Here is a 16,506-nt window from a genome sequence, read left to right on the forward strand (position 1 = left end):
TTTAAATTAAAAAATATTTAGAATAGGCAGCCAGAAATGTACATATGAAATTATAAGTTGAGCCACAATATACCACCTACCCCCAACCACAACTAACAACCAAAAAAGACCCTGAGTCTGGTTTCTGGTAAATTCACTGTGTGAGTAAACATTTTTCTCAAAGAATTCTCAACTTTATTATGAAGTAAGTTCTGGGAAGTAATTACAAGTACATGAGTACATGTGTTTAAGTGTATAGGTCTGTGTTGTTTGTATAGGGCAGGAAATTTACCTGAGTTGAACATCCACTGATTAAGGTGGGGCAGAATGTGTTAGTTGAAAATGTTTATTGAATTTTTTTTAAAGATTTTATTTATTTATTTGACAGACAGAGATCACAAGTAGGCAGAGAGGCAGGCAGAGAGAGAGGAGGAAGCAGGCTCCCCGCTGAGCAGAGAGCCCGATGTGGGGCTCGATCCCAGGACCCTGAGATCATGACCTGAGCCAAAGGCAGCGGCTTAACCCACTGAGCCACCCAGATGTATGTACAATAACCTTGAGCATCTTCACACAAAGCTGAATGAAATGGGGAACTGAAGTCACTATTGAGAAAATGAAGGCAAACTCATAAAAGTTCCAGCACTAGTATGAATCATGCCTATCAGTATCACCAGAGGCCAGTGCCACAGGCTCATTGCCAACCTAGGTCTTCGACTCGCCCATTAGAACATGAGTGGTAAAGAAGATAAATATCTGGGTAGAGGATCTCCTTTTATATCTCTTAAAACATGTCTCTTCTACATTAAGTTCATTTTTAAAAATTTAAATTTTCAAATGATCAGTTTTGAATATATGTGATGAGAAACTGCTTCTCTTGTCCCGTCGTTACTCTCTTTATGGAGAAGCCTGGGTTACAACAAAGAAACTCCTGCATTCCTTCAAGAACTCTTTGAGATGCGGGTCTCTGCCATTCCCAGGAGGAGAGCACAGGTCCCATCAGCTCATGATCTTAAATTGACACTTGGTCCTTTAAGATTCTTATTGCCCCATGCCTCCCTCCATCCGCCCATCCATCTGCCCATTCCTTCCTCTATCAACAAATACTTTTTGAGCAGTGACAAGGTTCCAGATACTGTGTTAGTGTGGGTGGCCTCCATAGCATAACAAGACAGGTAAAGTTCTTATACACTCAAACCTCCCCACACCCATGTTCATCTCACACACATGTACACACACGTACACACGCATGATGCCTACATTACAGATAGAATGTAAAAATATCTTTACTCCCAAGAGTGGCTCCTGGTGCAAGAACCAGGCCCCTCTATGTTCCCTGAGCAGCAGGCTGCTTATTGCTAACCTCCTGCCTGCCCCTTTTCCCACTTAGTTCTCAGTTCTGCCCCCTGGCTGGACTCTGACTTACATCTACTCTGCTTGGCTTGTATCATCTTCCTACCCTTGCCGGGCCCACTGGTTGGGGTCTCCAGTGAATGTCTTAGGTCCTCCATTAAACCAGTCACACAGAGGAGCAGAAATGTGAACTTTGCAAGCCAGAGTTGCATAGTATTTTCAAACACTTCCATTTGTAATATACTTTCATGGGAGTCAAGTGTCCTTAGGGGAATGACTTCCCTTGAACAAATGTGTTTGGAACCATCCAAATTTAAAAAGAGTTGAGTGAGTGTGATAGAAACTTATGGACATGTTGAAACAGAGAATATGTGCTTTTAATGGCCTAAATGTTTCTCTAAGTTTCCAGCCTTCTCTACCTGGAAATGATTTAACTACAAGGGAGAATCTGATTCTCTGTTTACTGCACAGAGTTGATTCTCACAGGGCTAAAATTAGCTTTTAAATCACTGGGTTTTATGCCTCTGCAGCACACTTGGTCCCCTGGGACTGCATAGTTAGACTCGCTCTTGCTCCTGCTGATTACCTGTGATTATCTACCTGGTCAAGTTGTCAGGTGGCTGCCATTAAACACCTTTGAATCTAAAGTAGTTCATCAGCTCTCCAGTCATTCATTCCCTTGATCCTTGACTTTATGCTTGCTTTATTTCCTTTTGTATAATTGGACTTAAGTCACCCCCCAAATGGATAAACTCTTCTCCCAAGTTAACTAACACACCTTATTCAGGATTCTGACTTCCTGACATGCCCAGACAAGACCCAAATTAATTTCATGGCAGGAGACTTTCTGCATTTACAATTAGGATAGATTTTCCACTTCATGCAGCACTCTAAGGGCCTCTATCCTGCCAACATTTGAAAGTCAGTAAAGCAGAATGAATGCTATGGTTTTCCCACCTCTCCTCTTCGGTTTATTTTCTGGATGTTTTTCTAACATCCATACACTTCCTCAGGTAAGGTATAGAGCTCCTGGAACAGAATATTGCTCAGGAAAGATTCTCTGGTCCTCCTCCAAATCACCCTTCTAGCATCGTGCTGGTTTCTAACGTGACCACATCTTTGATTTTCTGTCACATAGTACGGGGTAAGAGCTATTGTCATTGTCAATGCCAAGCACAGAGGGAAATCCATTAGGGGAGTCCTTTACAGTAACTCCTTTATCATCGTCTGAATTAAGAAGTGAATTCATGTTGTAACTAATAGATACATAAAGAAAAAACATGATGTTAGGTATCGAATAAGCCACTAGAATTTTTCCTGGTTAAAGTAAAATTAATTTTCAGGAGAGAATTAACTCTTATTGAGAGTTTTATTACATGTACAATAACTATGTTAAGAAGTTATATGTATCAACTCGTCAAATTCTTAAAAAAAAAAAATTCTCTGAGCAAGTATCATTATCATTCCTACTTACAGAAGAAGAAACTGAGGCCAGAGAAATTAACTTGCTCAAGAGTACATATCCAGCAAATGCTGGGTGATTTGCACCGAGGCCTCCAGAAGACTGAACAGGGCTGTAAAACGCTTGCCTCTCATTTATTTACATTTTGATTCAACAACTACTAAACTTTAATCTCTAAGGCCTCACTGTTGGCTATTAACATGGTCAAAAATAAGAATCCCTCACCGTCTTTTCTTTTGTAGATAGAGATTAATGGTTAATGTTAATCACTTGAGAAAAGGAAAAGGGGTGTTCTGGATTTTTAAAAGTAAGCAAACAAAACCTCTCATTGCTCTGCCACTTAACAAGCTGGGCTTTTCATTTCAGTCATTTTTGTATTTATTTTGCTGCCATCTAGTGACCCAAGTGAAAATTAAAGGCAAACATGATTTTGCCTTCTCATTTTCATTTTATATCTGTTAAGTGCTAGCTTAGGGGTAGTATTTAAATATCATTAAATTTTCATTCATTAAATCTGAAACATTTTACAGTTCTCATTTTTTAATAGTTTCTTCTTTTTTTTTTTTTAAAGATTTATTTCTTTATTTTAGAAAGAGTGAGTTGGGGCAGCGGCAGAGGGGAAAAGGGTAAGAGAATCTCAGATCCCACACTCAGCGGCTCGGTGTGAGCCGGGACTTAGGCAGGGCTTGGTCCCACCACCCTGAGATCACAACCTGAACAGAAAGCAAGAGTGCGAGGCTTAGCCAACAGCGCCCCCAGATGCCCCAGTTTTCATTTTTTTCTCACTTTTTCTTCCTCTACTAAAATAAATATTTTTTTTAATCTCTAGAATTCCCCTTTAGTAACAAATAAGAAGGCCTTAGAAGAGAAACTAAAGTCTAATTTATTTATATGCAATCTTTGATGTGGTTTTGGACTCTATGTACTTCTTTTAAAACAATTTTGTTTGTGGCGAATTTTTACATGTATCCAAAACAGTTAATAGCTGGTCAGTCTCACCCTCTTTATTTGATTACAATAAATGAGTACAGTTGGATGCTGACACCCACATACCCTATGTAAAATACTTCTCATTCATCTACATAAATATTCACTGATGGCACATAAAGAGTTTTCAGTCAGTAGTCATGAATATTTACTTTTTCATAAGTATATTGCCTCCTTATTGAAGGGGTAGGATTATAATATATTTGCACTCTCAAATCTAACAGTGCCCTATATTTAGTGAATTCTTATTGATTATGAGCCATTCATAGACTTAAGGATATAGCTATCTGAATATTCCGACATACTTAATTCAAGTTAGTTTCTGTTCTGTGTTGAAGTTTAAAAATGTCTACAATGATTATGTTCTAAAGAATAAAATTTGGCAGATGCTGAAACATGTCCAGCACAGCTCCTAGCCATATCTCCAACACACGTGTAGGCTGTGTATGCCGCAAGTGCAATCGTCTGGAATCTTATGCATGATCGTGAAGATGATTCCTCCACTGAATAAGGACATACATGTGGTTTCAATATTCTAATGAGCATGTATAATGACTCGGCATTGTGAGTGCAGGGAGAAATTGGAAGTTTTAAGTTGGGTGATAATTGTGAGTTTGACAGTGACTCAAAGCTGTCATCTGAAGCTGAAGAGAACATTCCCCAAGGAGGTCTAAACTACGTAAGATGAGCAAAAACCAGTATTAACCTTAATTATGCAGAGTAATTGGTTGTTCAAGAAGACAAGCATTTGTCCGGGGTCATCGGTGTTCATCACATCATCTATTTACCACATATTTACTGAGTGCTTACTAAGTGCCAGACTCACTACTAGGCAATAGGGGAATAGTTTATAAGACTCACATCTATGCCTTCACGGAACTCATGGTCGAGGGAGATAGCCTCTCCTGATTGGACATTTTCTCCCAAAACGGTTCAAGGCTTGTTTAGCCTGCATTCTTTAATAAGGACCACTGCAGCTGGTATTGGGTTATATGTTCCTCTCCTACACAGAATGTGTTTTGGATGCATTTTTGTGGTGCTTTAAACATTACTAAGTAAGTACCCTGAGAGAATCAGCTTGTGTATTACCACTAATTGATGAAAGCTCCACACCTCCTAATTTCAAGGGATTTAATTAACACACCCATTTCGCACTGACCAACCTGGTTTTACTTCACCCAAGTGGTAATCTATTAAATAACTTGAGTCTCCCAGGGCTTTGTCACCTGACTTCACTTCCAGCATCACAGGACTCTCCTGACCCAATACCATTTTCATTCCTCAGAGTAATGAAATCATTGCTGTCATTTTCTAAGGTAAGTTAATGTATTAGCCAGTCTTGTGATGGAAGACATATCAAAGCCACTAACTGCAAAATTAGACTCCATGTCTAAACATATTAAATGTTTTGAAGGTCTCAATGTACGGGGTTTTGTAGTGTTAGACTAGTGTTATCCAATGCACATTTAGAAAAATAAAGACGTAAAAGCTACAATCTGACTTAATTCCTTGCCCTTCAGTAGCAACCAAGGTATGGACCCCAGATTCCTAAACCCAACTTTGAGACTTCCAGAAACTAGTCCCCACTCTCAAATACATGGCCACCCATTCCTCTTCTGGTCTGTGATTTTCTCCGAGGGCCCCTCACTGATTCTTAGCTGTTCTGTGAGAAATGTAGCATCCGATTAAAATCAGAACCTGAGTCTGTTATCATCACCCGTCGGTTATAAAAACAAACTTACAGACTTTGCCATTCTTAGTTTTACTCCATGTCTGTTACCTCATGACCCTTTTCTTCCCTGAAAAACACAACACGATTTTTTCACTCACGTCTTTATTAGTTTTGATGATTGGTGCAACCGCTTTCACTTCAAGTGTAATCACTCGCTTCTTCATGTTCCAGGAATTATTATCCCACCCTCAAATTAGAAAGATATCAGAGGCGATTTTTATATTAATAAGCATGCAAAGAGAAAAGTAGTAAAATTGAAAATAAATGGCCCTCCTTCAGGGAAAGAAAAATGTTAGAATAAAGTCAGCCATCCTTATGAAGAAGAAATGCAGACACCAGATCAAATGTTTTAAACTCCTCGAGTTGATTGGGTTTTCCTTTCATTGATAATCAAAACAAGATCATCCCTACAGTACCTAGAGTTGTAATAAATAATGGACCGCTTGTTGGTTTTATTTAGGGGTTAAAACGCATCATTTCTTTGCTTGGTGTGCATAGTCATTTTAACTTCTGGCTTATGTTTAATTGCTCTATGATCTTCATACACATCCACTCCTACATACAGAAGTTTTTGTTATTTCTTCAAGAGACACAACTCAGAATACGAAAATAGTCAAACTGAAGTTCTGTGAAATTTAAGAAGACAAAAAAAAATGGTGCCCAATACCCATTTTTTTATATCTTTACTCTCCCACCTGTTTCTTCTCTGAAACCTTACTAACAATGCTTCTTTTGTAGGAAAGGTGATTATTACAAAGGCCAAAAGTTTTCATATTATGTCTTGTCAAAAGTAACTTTGGTTTCTCGGTTATTACACTCTGGCACTCATTGCGTGGTGTGGAAAGCTGAAATTTACTTGGAGGAAGGAGCACCAAGAGGAGACAAGGAGCCAAGCTCTCCAATGGCAGGTTTCCTTTCCTGAAGAGGGCAAGCTCCGGCAGCCTCATTTGAAGGAGGCTCTCACCACCCTGCCCTTGATCGGCTGTGGAGGGCGCCAGTTCCCCACCAGGGGCACTGGGGGCTCGTTCTCAGCACTGGAGAAGAGGCTCCGCAGCTTTGCCATCTGCAAGGGGCAAGGGAAGACTGTCAGCATGACACTCGGACCAACTGGACGCATTCGGTACGTGACAGATAGAAATTTCTGGCTTTTGGGGGGCACCTGGGTGGCTCCGTTAAGCGGCGTCGCCTTCAGCTCAGTTCATGACCCAGAGTTCTGGGATCAAGCCCCCGTGGCAGGCTCAGTGGGGAGCCAGCTCAGTAGGGAGCCTGCTTCTCCCTCAGCTTGTGCTCTCCCTCCCTATCTCTGTCTCTCTCAAAAAAATAAATAAAATCTTAAAAAAAAATTTTTTTTTTAATTCTGACTTTTTTTTTTTTTTAACTTATTTGACAGACAGAGATCACAAGTAGGCAGAGAGGCAGGCAGAGAGAGAGGAAGGAAAGCAGGCTCCCTGCTGAGCAGAGAGCCCGATGCGGGGCTCGATCCCAGGACCCTGAGATCATGACCTGAGCCGAAGGCAGAGGGTTAACCCACTGAGCCACCCAGGCGCCCCTTTTTAAATTCTGACTTTTAAAACAAAACAAACCACGAAATCTATTGGTTCAGAATTATCTGGTAATGAGTTCCTGTGAAATAGAAGCTTTCTGTACTTTTCTTTTCTTTGTTTTATATAGGATCACCATGCCCTCTGTCCAAGTGTTTCCTCCTGAATTCTGAAGCAATTATTTCAATTGGATGGGTCGTATGAAGTATATGCTTTATGTAGCAGGGGATGACAATACCGGCACAATTGATAAGCTTAACTGCCTTCGTTGTATAAGTTTATGGAGTCTCTATTTTTAAAAGACAGAAAGAGATTAGTCATACTATATTTAAAATTTTAAGAACATTTTAAAAGTTTTTTTTCTTAAGGGAAAGGAATATAGAAAGTTATCATCAGGGGTGCCTGGGTGGCTCAGTGGGTTAAAGCCTCTGCTTTCGGCTCAGGTCATGATCCCAGGGTCCTGCAATCGAGCCCCACATCGGGCTCTCTGCTCAGCAGAGAGCCTGCTTCCTCCTCTCTCTCTGTCTGCCTCTCTGCCTACTTGTGATCTCTGTCTGTCAAATAAATAAATAAATCTTTAAAAAAAAAAAAAAGAAAAGAAAGTTATCATCAGTACTGTATTTCTACATGAAAATGTTTACAGCTTTCTCCTTAAGAAAATTTCATTCCTCCTTCAAAATATGTTTATGACTGAACCTGACCATTAAATCTGATCTTTTGATAAAAGTGATCGTGTATATATTTGAGTCTATAACTGGCAGAAATATGAAAACCCCTGTCTTAAATATGGAAATGTACTAGAAAACTGACTTTACCATTAAAGTAGACATTCATGATCTACGGTGTGAGTTTCTGTGCTGCGTACTTGCTTTAATCTGTTCTTCTCCATATCTCTTCTTACATATTTTCTCCCAGTCTTTCCTTGAAAGTCTCTTTGATAAATGTTGCAAGGACATTCTTTAGATGAACACTAAGAAGAAAGTCCTGAGCAAAGAGGTCAAGAGGTGTTGGAAGCAGACAGACACTGGAATCTCAGCTCCTACACTTGGCTGTGTGATCATGGACAAACTACTTAACCTTTCTGAGCCACAACTTACATATCTATAGAACTGGAAAAATCTCAGATCCTCACAAAGATGTTAAATCCCTTCTGTTAGTATCCTTCTCCCCAGGCCTGTGTTTACAATCTTCTAACCAGTCCTTAGTAGTTGAGGGAGCTCCAAATTAACAAAAGCTAACTCATATTAATAATGTAAACCCTTAAGTGTTTCCAGAGCATAAACTCAGTCATTGTTCAGCATTCCAACCACCTTTAAATGATCTGTGTTTATCCTGGTACTTTTGGAAGGTAAGTTTTAGAAAGTTGAGCAAACTGTAATTAATCAAAGCAAACTCTGAAATGCCTGGTCATAGAGCTGGTCTGTAAGCATGCTTTTAGCAGCTATCCATTTTCCATTTGGCATCTATATCTTATACAGCCATTCAGCGATGCACGTTTGCATGTTGTCAAGTCTCTGTCTGGAGCTAGGGCTTACCTGGTCAGAGCTCACAGTGATGGGCTCCTTCAGCAGGAGCCACACAATGCACTCCTCACAGGGCGGCGTGGTGAAGGAGCCATGGTAGGTCCAGTAGTCCCGGCAGGCGGGGAACAGGCAGGATGGGTCAAAATGTGTGAAGGGTGCCTCCTTGCCCTGGGGGAGCACAGGGCACAGGCACGATGAGTAGGTGCACCCATACCGCCCACCCCAACGGTCTTGCCATTTTGTGAGATGGATTTCAAATACAATAAACAAAACAGATTTTTTTTTTTTTTAAATTTGGGAGTTGAACTCAGGACCCCGAGACTAAGACTTGAGCTGAGATCAAGAATGGAATGATTCACCAACTGAGCCACCCAGGCACCACAAGAAAATGGAACTATTAAATAAAGTTTATGCCTTTCAGAAATAAAAGTTAAAGGGGGGAAGCCAGTTTATATTTTGACTTTGGCACAGTCAATGTAACATTTTATTCCCTATTACCTGTCAGTAGAACTACAATTCCTCACTTCTCAAGGAAAAGAAGAAAACTCACATCTAACTATAACAGAAATGTTTCATTTCAGAAATGCTTAGGTACTCAATGATTTAAAAAAAAAAAAACAGGCTCACTTGAATATTATACTCAGAATACTTTGGTGGTAAAACTTAATAGCATTTGATTAGAATAGTTCCAAAGGCAATTTAAAGGAATCAGTTAATTAGAAGAATCTACTGTTAAGATTTAATAGCATTTGATTAGAAAAGTTCCAAAGGCAATTTAAAGGAATCAGTTAATTAGAAGAATCTACTGTTAAGATTTAAAGTATGCAGGTATCACCCCAGAGAGAAAGGGCAGCACCAGGACCCAAATGTTTAGTACTTCTGCAAGTATGTATGTGTGTTGGGGGGCAAGGCGGGTAAACATTCAACTTCTCTTGCATTATTCACTTCAGTAAGAAAGTCATTATCTGACAGACTGGGAATTTAATAAGCTGATATATGTAAAATTACACTAAAAATTATAAACCATACAAATATAATAGCATTTGTTTGTGGATATATGCTTAGTATATTCATCAGACATAGTAACAGATATAAACAATACACTTGAAAATGTAATAATAGGGGCACCTGCGTGGCTCAGTCATTGATAATCTGCCTTTGTTAGTGATTCCAGGGTTCTGGGCTGGCGCCCCCCCCGCCCCCGCCTTGGGCAGCCCACTCAGCTGGGAGCCTGTTTCTCCCTCTGCCTGCTACTCTCCCTGCTTGTGCATGCTCTCTCTCTGAGAAATAAATCAATAAAGTCTTAAAAAAAAAAAAAGAAAGAAAGAAAATGTAATAATGAAAAAATGACGTACCCTGTTTTATGTTCTAGGAGGAAACATGATTTATTTTTACCTTTGTCTTAACTTTGTCCAGTGCATCAAGGACCAGCTGGAACTCGCCTTTCTCGCGTCCTATCTGTAAGAAAATCAAAAACCAATAATTATATCTTTCCCTTCTTCATAATTTATGATTGTCTTGAAAACTAACTTTGATCCATCCATCAGCAACTAGTGATTACAAATCTGCCAGAATATCTTGTACTAAACAAAACATAAGTTTATTTCTCCCCCAAGATTTTAGGGTAGATATTTTCCGAACTAAATTTAGACTCCAGGCCTCTGAAGTGCAAACCCGCAAAATTATATGTTGATTTATTTCCATGTCCTTGATCGTCTCGCCCATCATCCTTTTTTTTTTCTTTCTTTTACAGAATTCAAGCTAGGATGGACTCAATGTATGCAAAACTAAATTTATTGTCCAGTCTGGAGTGCAGACCCACTCCACTTCCTGTTGTGTTGCATTCAATCACTGAAAATGAACCAATGAGTTCAGGACATAAAACAAATTAGGTCATTCAAAAAGAAAGAAGCTAGATTTTCACCTCTGGCTTAAAATCTAGATTGTGTTACCACTAAATTCATGTGTTAATGACACTAAGTCCCCTTTAAACCAAAGCTGGCCCAACAACACACACATTCCGTGGGCTATGTTAGCCTGGGATCATGTGAGTGGTGGCCGCCCTGAGCTGAGGGGATGTCCAGCCAGGGACTTGGCATCCCAGCAGTTTCCAACATCAGCTTTTCTGGTTTCCAGTGCAACTAAAGTAGAGTAACAGGAAAGAATAATGCAACAAGGCTGACTTGGCCCTCCCCACTACCACAACAAGCTCTTTCCAAGGCTCTGTCTCCATTGCCCCTCCGCACGTCCACACACTCATTCTGGAGAGAATTTAGAAGTGTTAGGGGGACTGGACTATGGTAAAAGGGACACTTTTGAGGGAGAGCTAAATATCTTGAGCTGATCTTACCAGAAATGTCTTGTCAGTTGAAGGAATAATGAAATTCATTCCTCTCTCCCTTTTAAATAAAAGGAAGGAGGGGAAACACATGCTATCCTAACCATCAATAAAGAACTAAATTTTGAAAGAAAAAGATGGTTAGTTTTTACCTCACCTTCAGAAAAATGCCAACCACAGCTATCCCATCAGGTTGCTTCAGAGCTTCTCCGAAGGTGTTATACTTTGGATTCCAGTGAACCAAATGAAGCTGAAACCATAGAATGCAGGTCATGAGGTAAAATTTCTAGAGTAAGAAAATACGTATAAAAGTATTCACAGTAAACCAATAACTTTACAATGCTGACGTTGCCAGACATTCTCAAAGGAAGTCAATAGAATTTGAAATATCAACATGCAATATTTTGCTGAAATTTTTAGTGGGTTTAAATAAAAAGTGTATGAAATTATTATAAGTAGACCTAGAACACTGTAATAAGCAATGATTGAAAGTTGAACTTTCGTTAAACTAATTCTGTAACTTTGTTATGTAACTTTTCTGTGCCTGTTTGTATAACCTGTCTCATAGAGTTGCTGAGAGGATCAAATGAGTTCATATTTGTAAGCACTTCATAAATGTTCACTATTCTTATCTTTTCTCTTCTAGTCAAGACCTTGGCCTTTTTTAAAAAATTATTAAACCGTTATTCAGTTGTTGTTGTTTTTAGGATTTTATTTTTTTGCCAGAGAGAGAAAGAGAGAGCACAAGCAGGGGGAGGGGCAGAGGTAGAGGGAGAAGCAGACTTCCCCCTGAGCAGGGAGCACATTGCGGGACTCCATCCCAGGCCCCTGAAATCATGACCTGAGCTGAAGGCAGATGCTTAACCCACTGAGCCACCCAGGCATTCCCGCTATCCAATTTCTTAATATAACCTTGAAAATTTTCATGCATGACACTAACCTACACTCTTAACCGTCCAGCCTAGAAGGTTCGGCAGCTACAGCTTATGCTAAAAGTACTACAGCTCTTTTCACAACCTCGGGCTTGAAGTGGATGCTACTTTGTGGCTATTTTTCACTTCTCAGTTTTCACTTTGGGAGACAGTTGCTCCTACCTCTGCGGCATACTTGACTCCATCCACGGTGTGCTCAGAGCCATGGTCATCAGAGGAGCCCCAGTGAAGATGGAACTGGCGAAGCCGGTAGGGTCCAGTGAGAGGACCGCCCCTCAGCACTGCGATTCAGAGACACTAGGTCAACAGTGAACTCGTGCTTCGTTTACAGACTCCTACCTTAAACTCGTGCTCTTAGAGTCGAAGTTCGATGGGCAAAGGTCAGTCTGCTGGGTAGATTATATGGTTCTCAAGCACACTGGTCTCTTTCCCACGGGATATGTCAAAATAAAGGACTTCTCTTTTCTGTCTTGTTTTCTTTGCTTGTTTTATTATGCTTAAAGTGCCAATTTAACATGACAACAAAGTTCAAATGGAAGAGGGCAATAAGGATTCAGACAGTCAACAAATGAGTCTGTTGTGTGGAGTGGTGGGAAGAACGTGAGGGCTGAGAGCCAGAGGGATGTGGGTTCAAATCCTAGCTAATTGTGTGATCTCAGGTAAGTTGCTAAACTTCTCTGAACCTGTTTTTGCAACTCTGTTGAAGGCGATAATAATATCAACCTTTCAAAGCAGCCGTGAGGATTAAATGAGATTAGGGACTTTAAAGTGTTCATCACATTGCCCAGCACACCAATCACCATGCAAATGTGAATTTCTTCTCCATATCATGCCTCCAGCTCCACTTTTCTTTAAGACTACAAGCAAGAGCTTTCATTCACTTCTAACTTGAACTGTGTCTGTGGAATGAGGTAAAAAGGAAAATTTAGACATCTCCCAAGCAATCAATAAATGTGGACAGCCAAACGAGGTAATTCTTGGTAGCATTAATGTTTGAGTTTGTTGTCCAAATACTTCACCGCATCACATTACTTTGATCTCACTTCATTTACCTGGGGAGTGAATTAGGCCTTCAAATATTTTCTGCAGGACATTGGAAATTATGTACCTCCCTCCCCCTCCCCAAATCAAGATTTAGCAACATAAACTAGATCAAAACAGAATTCAGAATAGCTATTGACCAACTCTTGGTGCTGAAATGGCAAACTGAAAGCCCATAATATAAATCTAAAACAACAGAGCTAGACTTGGGTGAGCTTAGTCATGTAGAAGTTAAGTGGTCTGATTCACAGCATTTTTCTGGTGCAAACACTAGAACAGTTACTTTCTGGTCATAGGAGTCCAACTGATTAGGATAACTCCTTTGGAATAGTCAATATTTCCTCATCTCCGCTTACAAAAATGATATTCTCATGAGGGTCTAGAAATAGGTATTGTTTAATTTTGTCATTTATCCTTCAGAGTGGAACTTGATTTAAATGGAGAAGGGGGAAAAAGTAACAGCAATATGAAATTATCATTTACGAAAATAAAATTTCTATGATATTCATTACTTGGAGCCTCCTAGCAGGTAGGAATTATGCCACTATTGCTCTCTACTATAACATTACTGAGAATATTTATTTATGTACATCAATAAGAATAATTTTAACCTTTTTACAAATGTGGTTATAAGAAAAAGTATTATTGTACATCAAGCACCAAAATACTAAAGGTAGATTCTTTCTAACCTCATTTACTTTGAAATAAAGTATTTCTAAGTAGTCTGCTTTTATTTCATTGATTTTCTTAATAGTGTAAGTAAAGAGTTTTTTAAACATGGTGACTTTTCCTTTTCATGGCACAGAAATCACAACTCACGAAATTGTCAGGAACTTCAAAAACACTCACCAAAAGGATTAATCAGAACCCCACTGAAGCCTTGAAGACAGTGTTCTTGACTCACATAATGACCTCATTCTTTCCCCTGGATTGGCCCCCACCCACATACCAGGGGAGAAAGTGTCTACATTAGTGTTTCTTTGCTGGGTTCCTGGCTTTGTAGAATGGAATCTCTGCCACACAATGGGAATGGGAGTCTTGCTCTCCAGACTGTGTTCAGAAACCTCAGGTGTAGGCCATCCAAATGGACATTCATTTAGACTCATTGCCATCACCTCTTCTCACTAATTATTTCTGTGTCATCAACCTCATTTTTGCCAATACGGGCATCGAAAACGTCCCTGTGCCTCTACCTAAGTGTCATACTTACTTGACCTATCGAAAGTATCATCAAACACAACCCTGCAGGTCTTCCCATTGTTCAAGATGCTCTTGCAAGAGCCAGGATCGTAAGACGCTGACCATGGCTGCAGAGAAGGGTCGTGCTTGATGTCTTTAGTATGCAGTTCGATGGGCGACTGGTTGTCTCCCTTGGCAATGGGATAAAGTTCATGCCAGTGGTCAGGACCTAGGAAATCAAGTTGACAGGACTGATTCATTTGGTGGCACATTCCAAGCCCTCTTTCTAATCGACTAAATCAGCAAAATACACAGAGGCTAGTCGGTGATTATGCAAAGGTCCTGGTTTTCAGTTTGGGCAAGACAAGGCTTAGCATTTAAGACCTTTTCATTGTTTCCTTAATAGTGTACCTAGAAATTATATTTAACTAAGCGTATTTCCCCTGCTTGCTCAAGAATACAACCCTGAAGGCTAATTTTTGAAACGCACTTCGTCACACGTTTTACCAATGATATCTTCCACCATACAGCTGGAAGAAATAACCTGACCACATATGGTTTTCAAAGCACACTCCTATTATTTATTTAGTTATTTATTTTTTACTATGGGTTAGGCAGAAACCAGTAGGCAGAGCAAGGATCTTAAATTGACACCAGGTTCAGAGAGGTGAACAGCTTGCCCAGTATCCTGGAATAAGGGACAATCAGAACTGGACCTTGGGGTGGTCTGATTTCTAGGTCACAGGCAGTGTGATCTTGGGTAAGTTACCCAGCCTCTCTCTGCACTTCAGTTTCCTGCAGCGGAAGTAATAAGGGCTTGATACCAGGGAGAACTACATGAGATAAAGGTAAAAGGGTCAGCAGCTTTGGCACTTGCTAAGTGCTCAGTAAATCTTGGTTTCCAAGGACTCCTCCGCCTATATTTTCCCATGCACTCCCTAGAGTTGCTGGCTTTCTGTGCAATTCCAGGGGATCCTCCGACACCATCCCGGACAAGGCTGGGGTGCTGGGGCCGGCGGCTGCTCGGACTCACCGTTGTGGCTGGCGTAACCCCACTCCTTGGCCATGGTAGTCTTTGTAGGCACTGGACCGCAGCTGACTTTTGTCCCCCGAGTTGTGCAGCCTCCCTTCGAGCCCACGCCTTTTATATAGGTCCCCAACACACTGCATGGCCTTATTAGGTCAGCGAGGGTGGGGCGGGGGGGGGCTAAACTGGATTGGGGTGGTATTTGGGAGGCGGGGTAGGGAAAGCCAATGAATTCCGAGAGCTAGACAGCTGTCGGGCTTGGGGGTGGGGGGGTGGCGGGGGAGATGGGCGGAAGGAGGCCCCCACCCTCTCTCTACCCTCTCCAAACCTCGGCGCCTGGCTCTCCTACCTCTCCCTCCCGCCTCCTGAAGCTGCCTGGCTTTCTAACGAGTGGCGCCGACGTGCAAAAATGCGGGCGACTTTTGCTTCATCCTTCCTCCCTCTTCCAGGCTTTTCGTTGTTGATTTTGCGGGAGATGGGGGATCCGACCAGTGCTTAGCCACCAGCTAAAATCTGCAGCCCCCGCGGCACTTGTAGCCTCACTTGCAAGTTGCTTTTAGCGCAGGCTGGTTGTCTGGCTGCGGTCTCTGGACGCTTCTGCAAGTTTATTTCGCTCCAGCGATCCGATTACGGTAGCTGGAAAGAACAGGTCTGTTTGCCTGACTCGTGTTTGACTCCCTTGCAGGCAACTTGTAAAATCTCAGGAGCAGAGGATGGGAAGAAAGAGGCCGGGAGGGCAAGTTCTAGAACTCCGCTATCCTTAAAGAGATTGACAAAAGCTTGTTCTTGGAACTGCGCCAGGCAGCATTTCCCAACCTAGCGGATTCCTTTGGTCTGCAGGACGCTGAGAGCTAGATCTCTCGGAGAGCTCCGGGAATCCGGGAGAGGTCTGCATCCCAGGCTGACATTGAGCAGGAGCCTGGGACTGACTTACCTCTATTGTGTGAGCTGTACCTCTGCTCACGAAAAGTCGAGACTATTCTGGAGTGTTGGAAGGCCGCAAACATAAAATGAGTCATGGTGTTTAAAATGCAGGACCTCTTTCCCCAGTACATAATGAGAGATTAGAAGAAAAGGAAGAGGAAAGGCTTCCAGAATTGTTTTGTGTGTGTGTGTGTGTTTTTTCCTCCCCACTCAAGTTGTTTTATAATATGACCCATGCAAAAGGAGAGAAGAACTGGCATATCCAATGTGCACATGTCAGAGATATATTTTTAAATGTTGTTATGGTTTACATTGAAGAAGTCCGTGTAGTAGATCTTTATAGCTCTATTAAGAGTATGTTGTAAATTTCTTCTTTGTTCTAGGTTAATAATAATTTTATTCATAAAAAAGACAGTAAAGAGACTTAAGCCCTGTTCAGTGCTATCTTGAACGAGGTTGCAATATAAATTGCAACCTTTTATTGATGCTAG

General features: G+C 41.0%; 1 protein-coding gene across 1 annotated transcript; it reads right to left on the bottom strand.

Annotated features, from left to right (window-relative positions):
• Positions 1-3,773: 3,773 nt before the first annotated feature.
• On the bottom strand, positions 3,774-15,252 carry CA3 (carbonic anhydrase 3). Its single transcript, XM_004766963.2, has 7 exons — positions 15,098-15,252; positions 14,096-14,293; positions 12,007-12,125; positions 11,070-11,162; positions 9,970-10,032; positions 8,587-8,742; positions 3,774-6,573 (listed from the first exon to the last, which is right to left on the bottom strand). The coding sequence occupies exons 1-7, from the start codon at positions 15,129-15,131 to the stop codon at positions 6,454-6,456; spliced, it is 783 nt and encodes a 260-aa protein (XP_004767020.1). The 5' UTR covers positions 15,132-15,252; the 3' UTR covers positions 3,774-6,453.
• Between the last annotated feature and the right edge of the window lie 1,254 nt (positions 15,253-16,506).

Source organism: Mustela putorius, unplaced genomic scaffold, assembly GCF_011764305.1.
Source record: "Mustela putorius furo isolate JIRA1106 unplaced genomic scaffold, ASM1176430v1.1 tig00003846_pilon_pilon_pilon, whole genome shotgun sequence".
NCBI lineage: Eukaryota > Metazoa > Chordata > Mammalia > Carnivora > Mustelidae > Mustela > Mustela putorius.

Coding starts and splice junctions, on each gene's coding strand:
- CA3 (XM_004766963.2), bottom strand. CDS start 15,131: ATGGCCAAGGAGTGGGGTTACGCCAGCCACAACG. Junction 12,126..14,095: donor TGATACTTTCGATAGGTCAA/GTAAGTATGACA, acceptor TCTGAATCGCAG/TGCTGAGGGGCGGTCCTCTC. Junction 10,033..11,069: donor TGGTTGGCATTTTTCTGAAG/GTGAGGTAAAAA, acceptor ATTTTCTTACAG/ATAGGACGCGAGAAAGGCGA.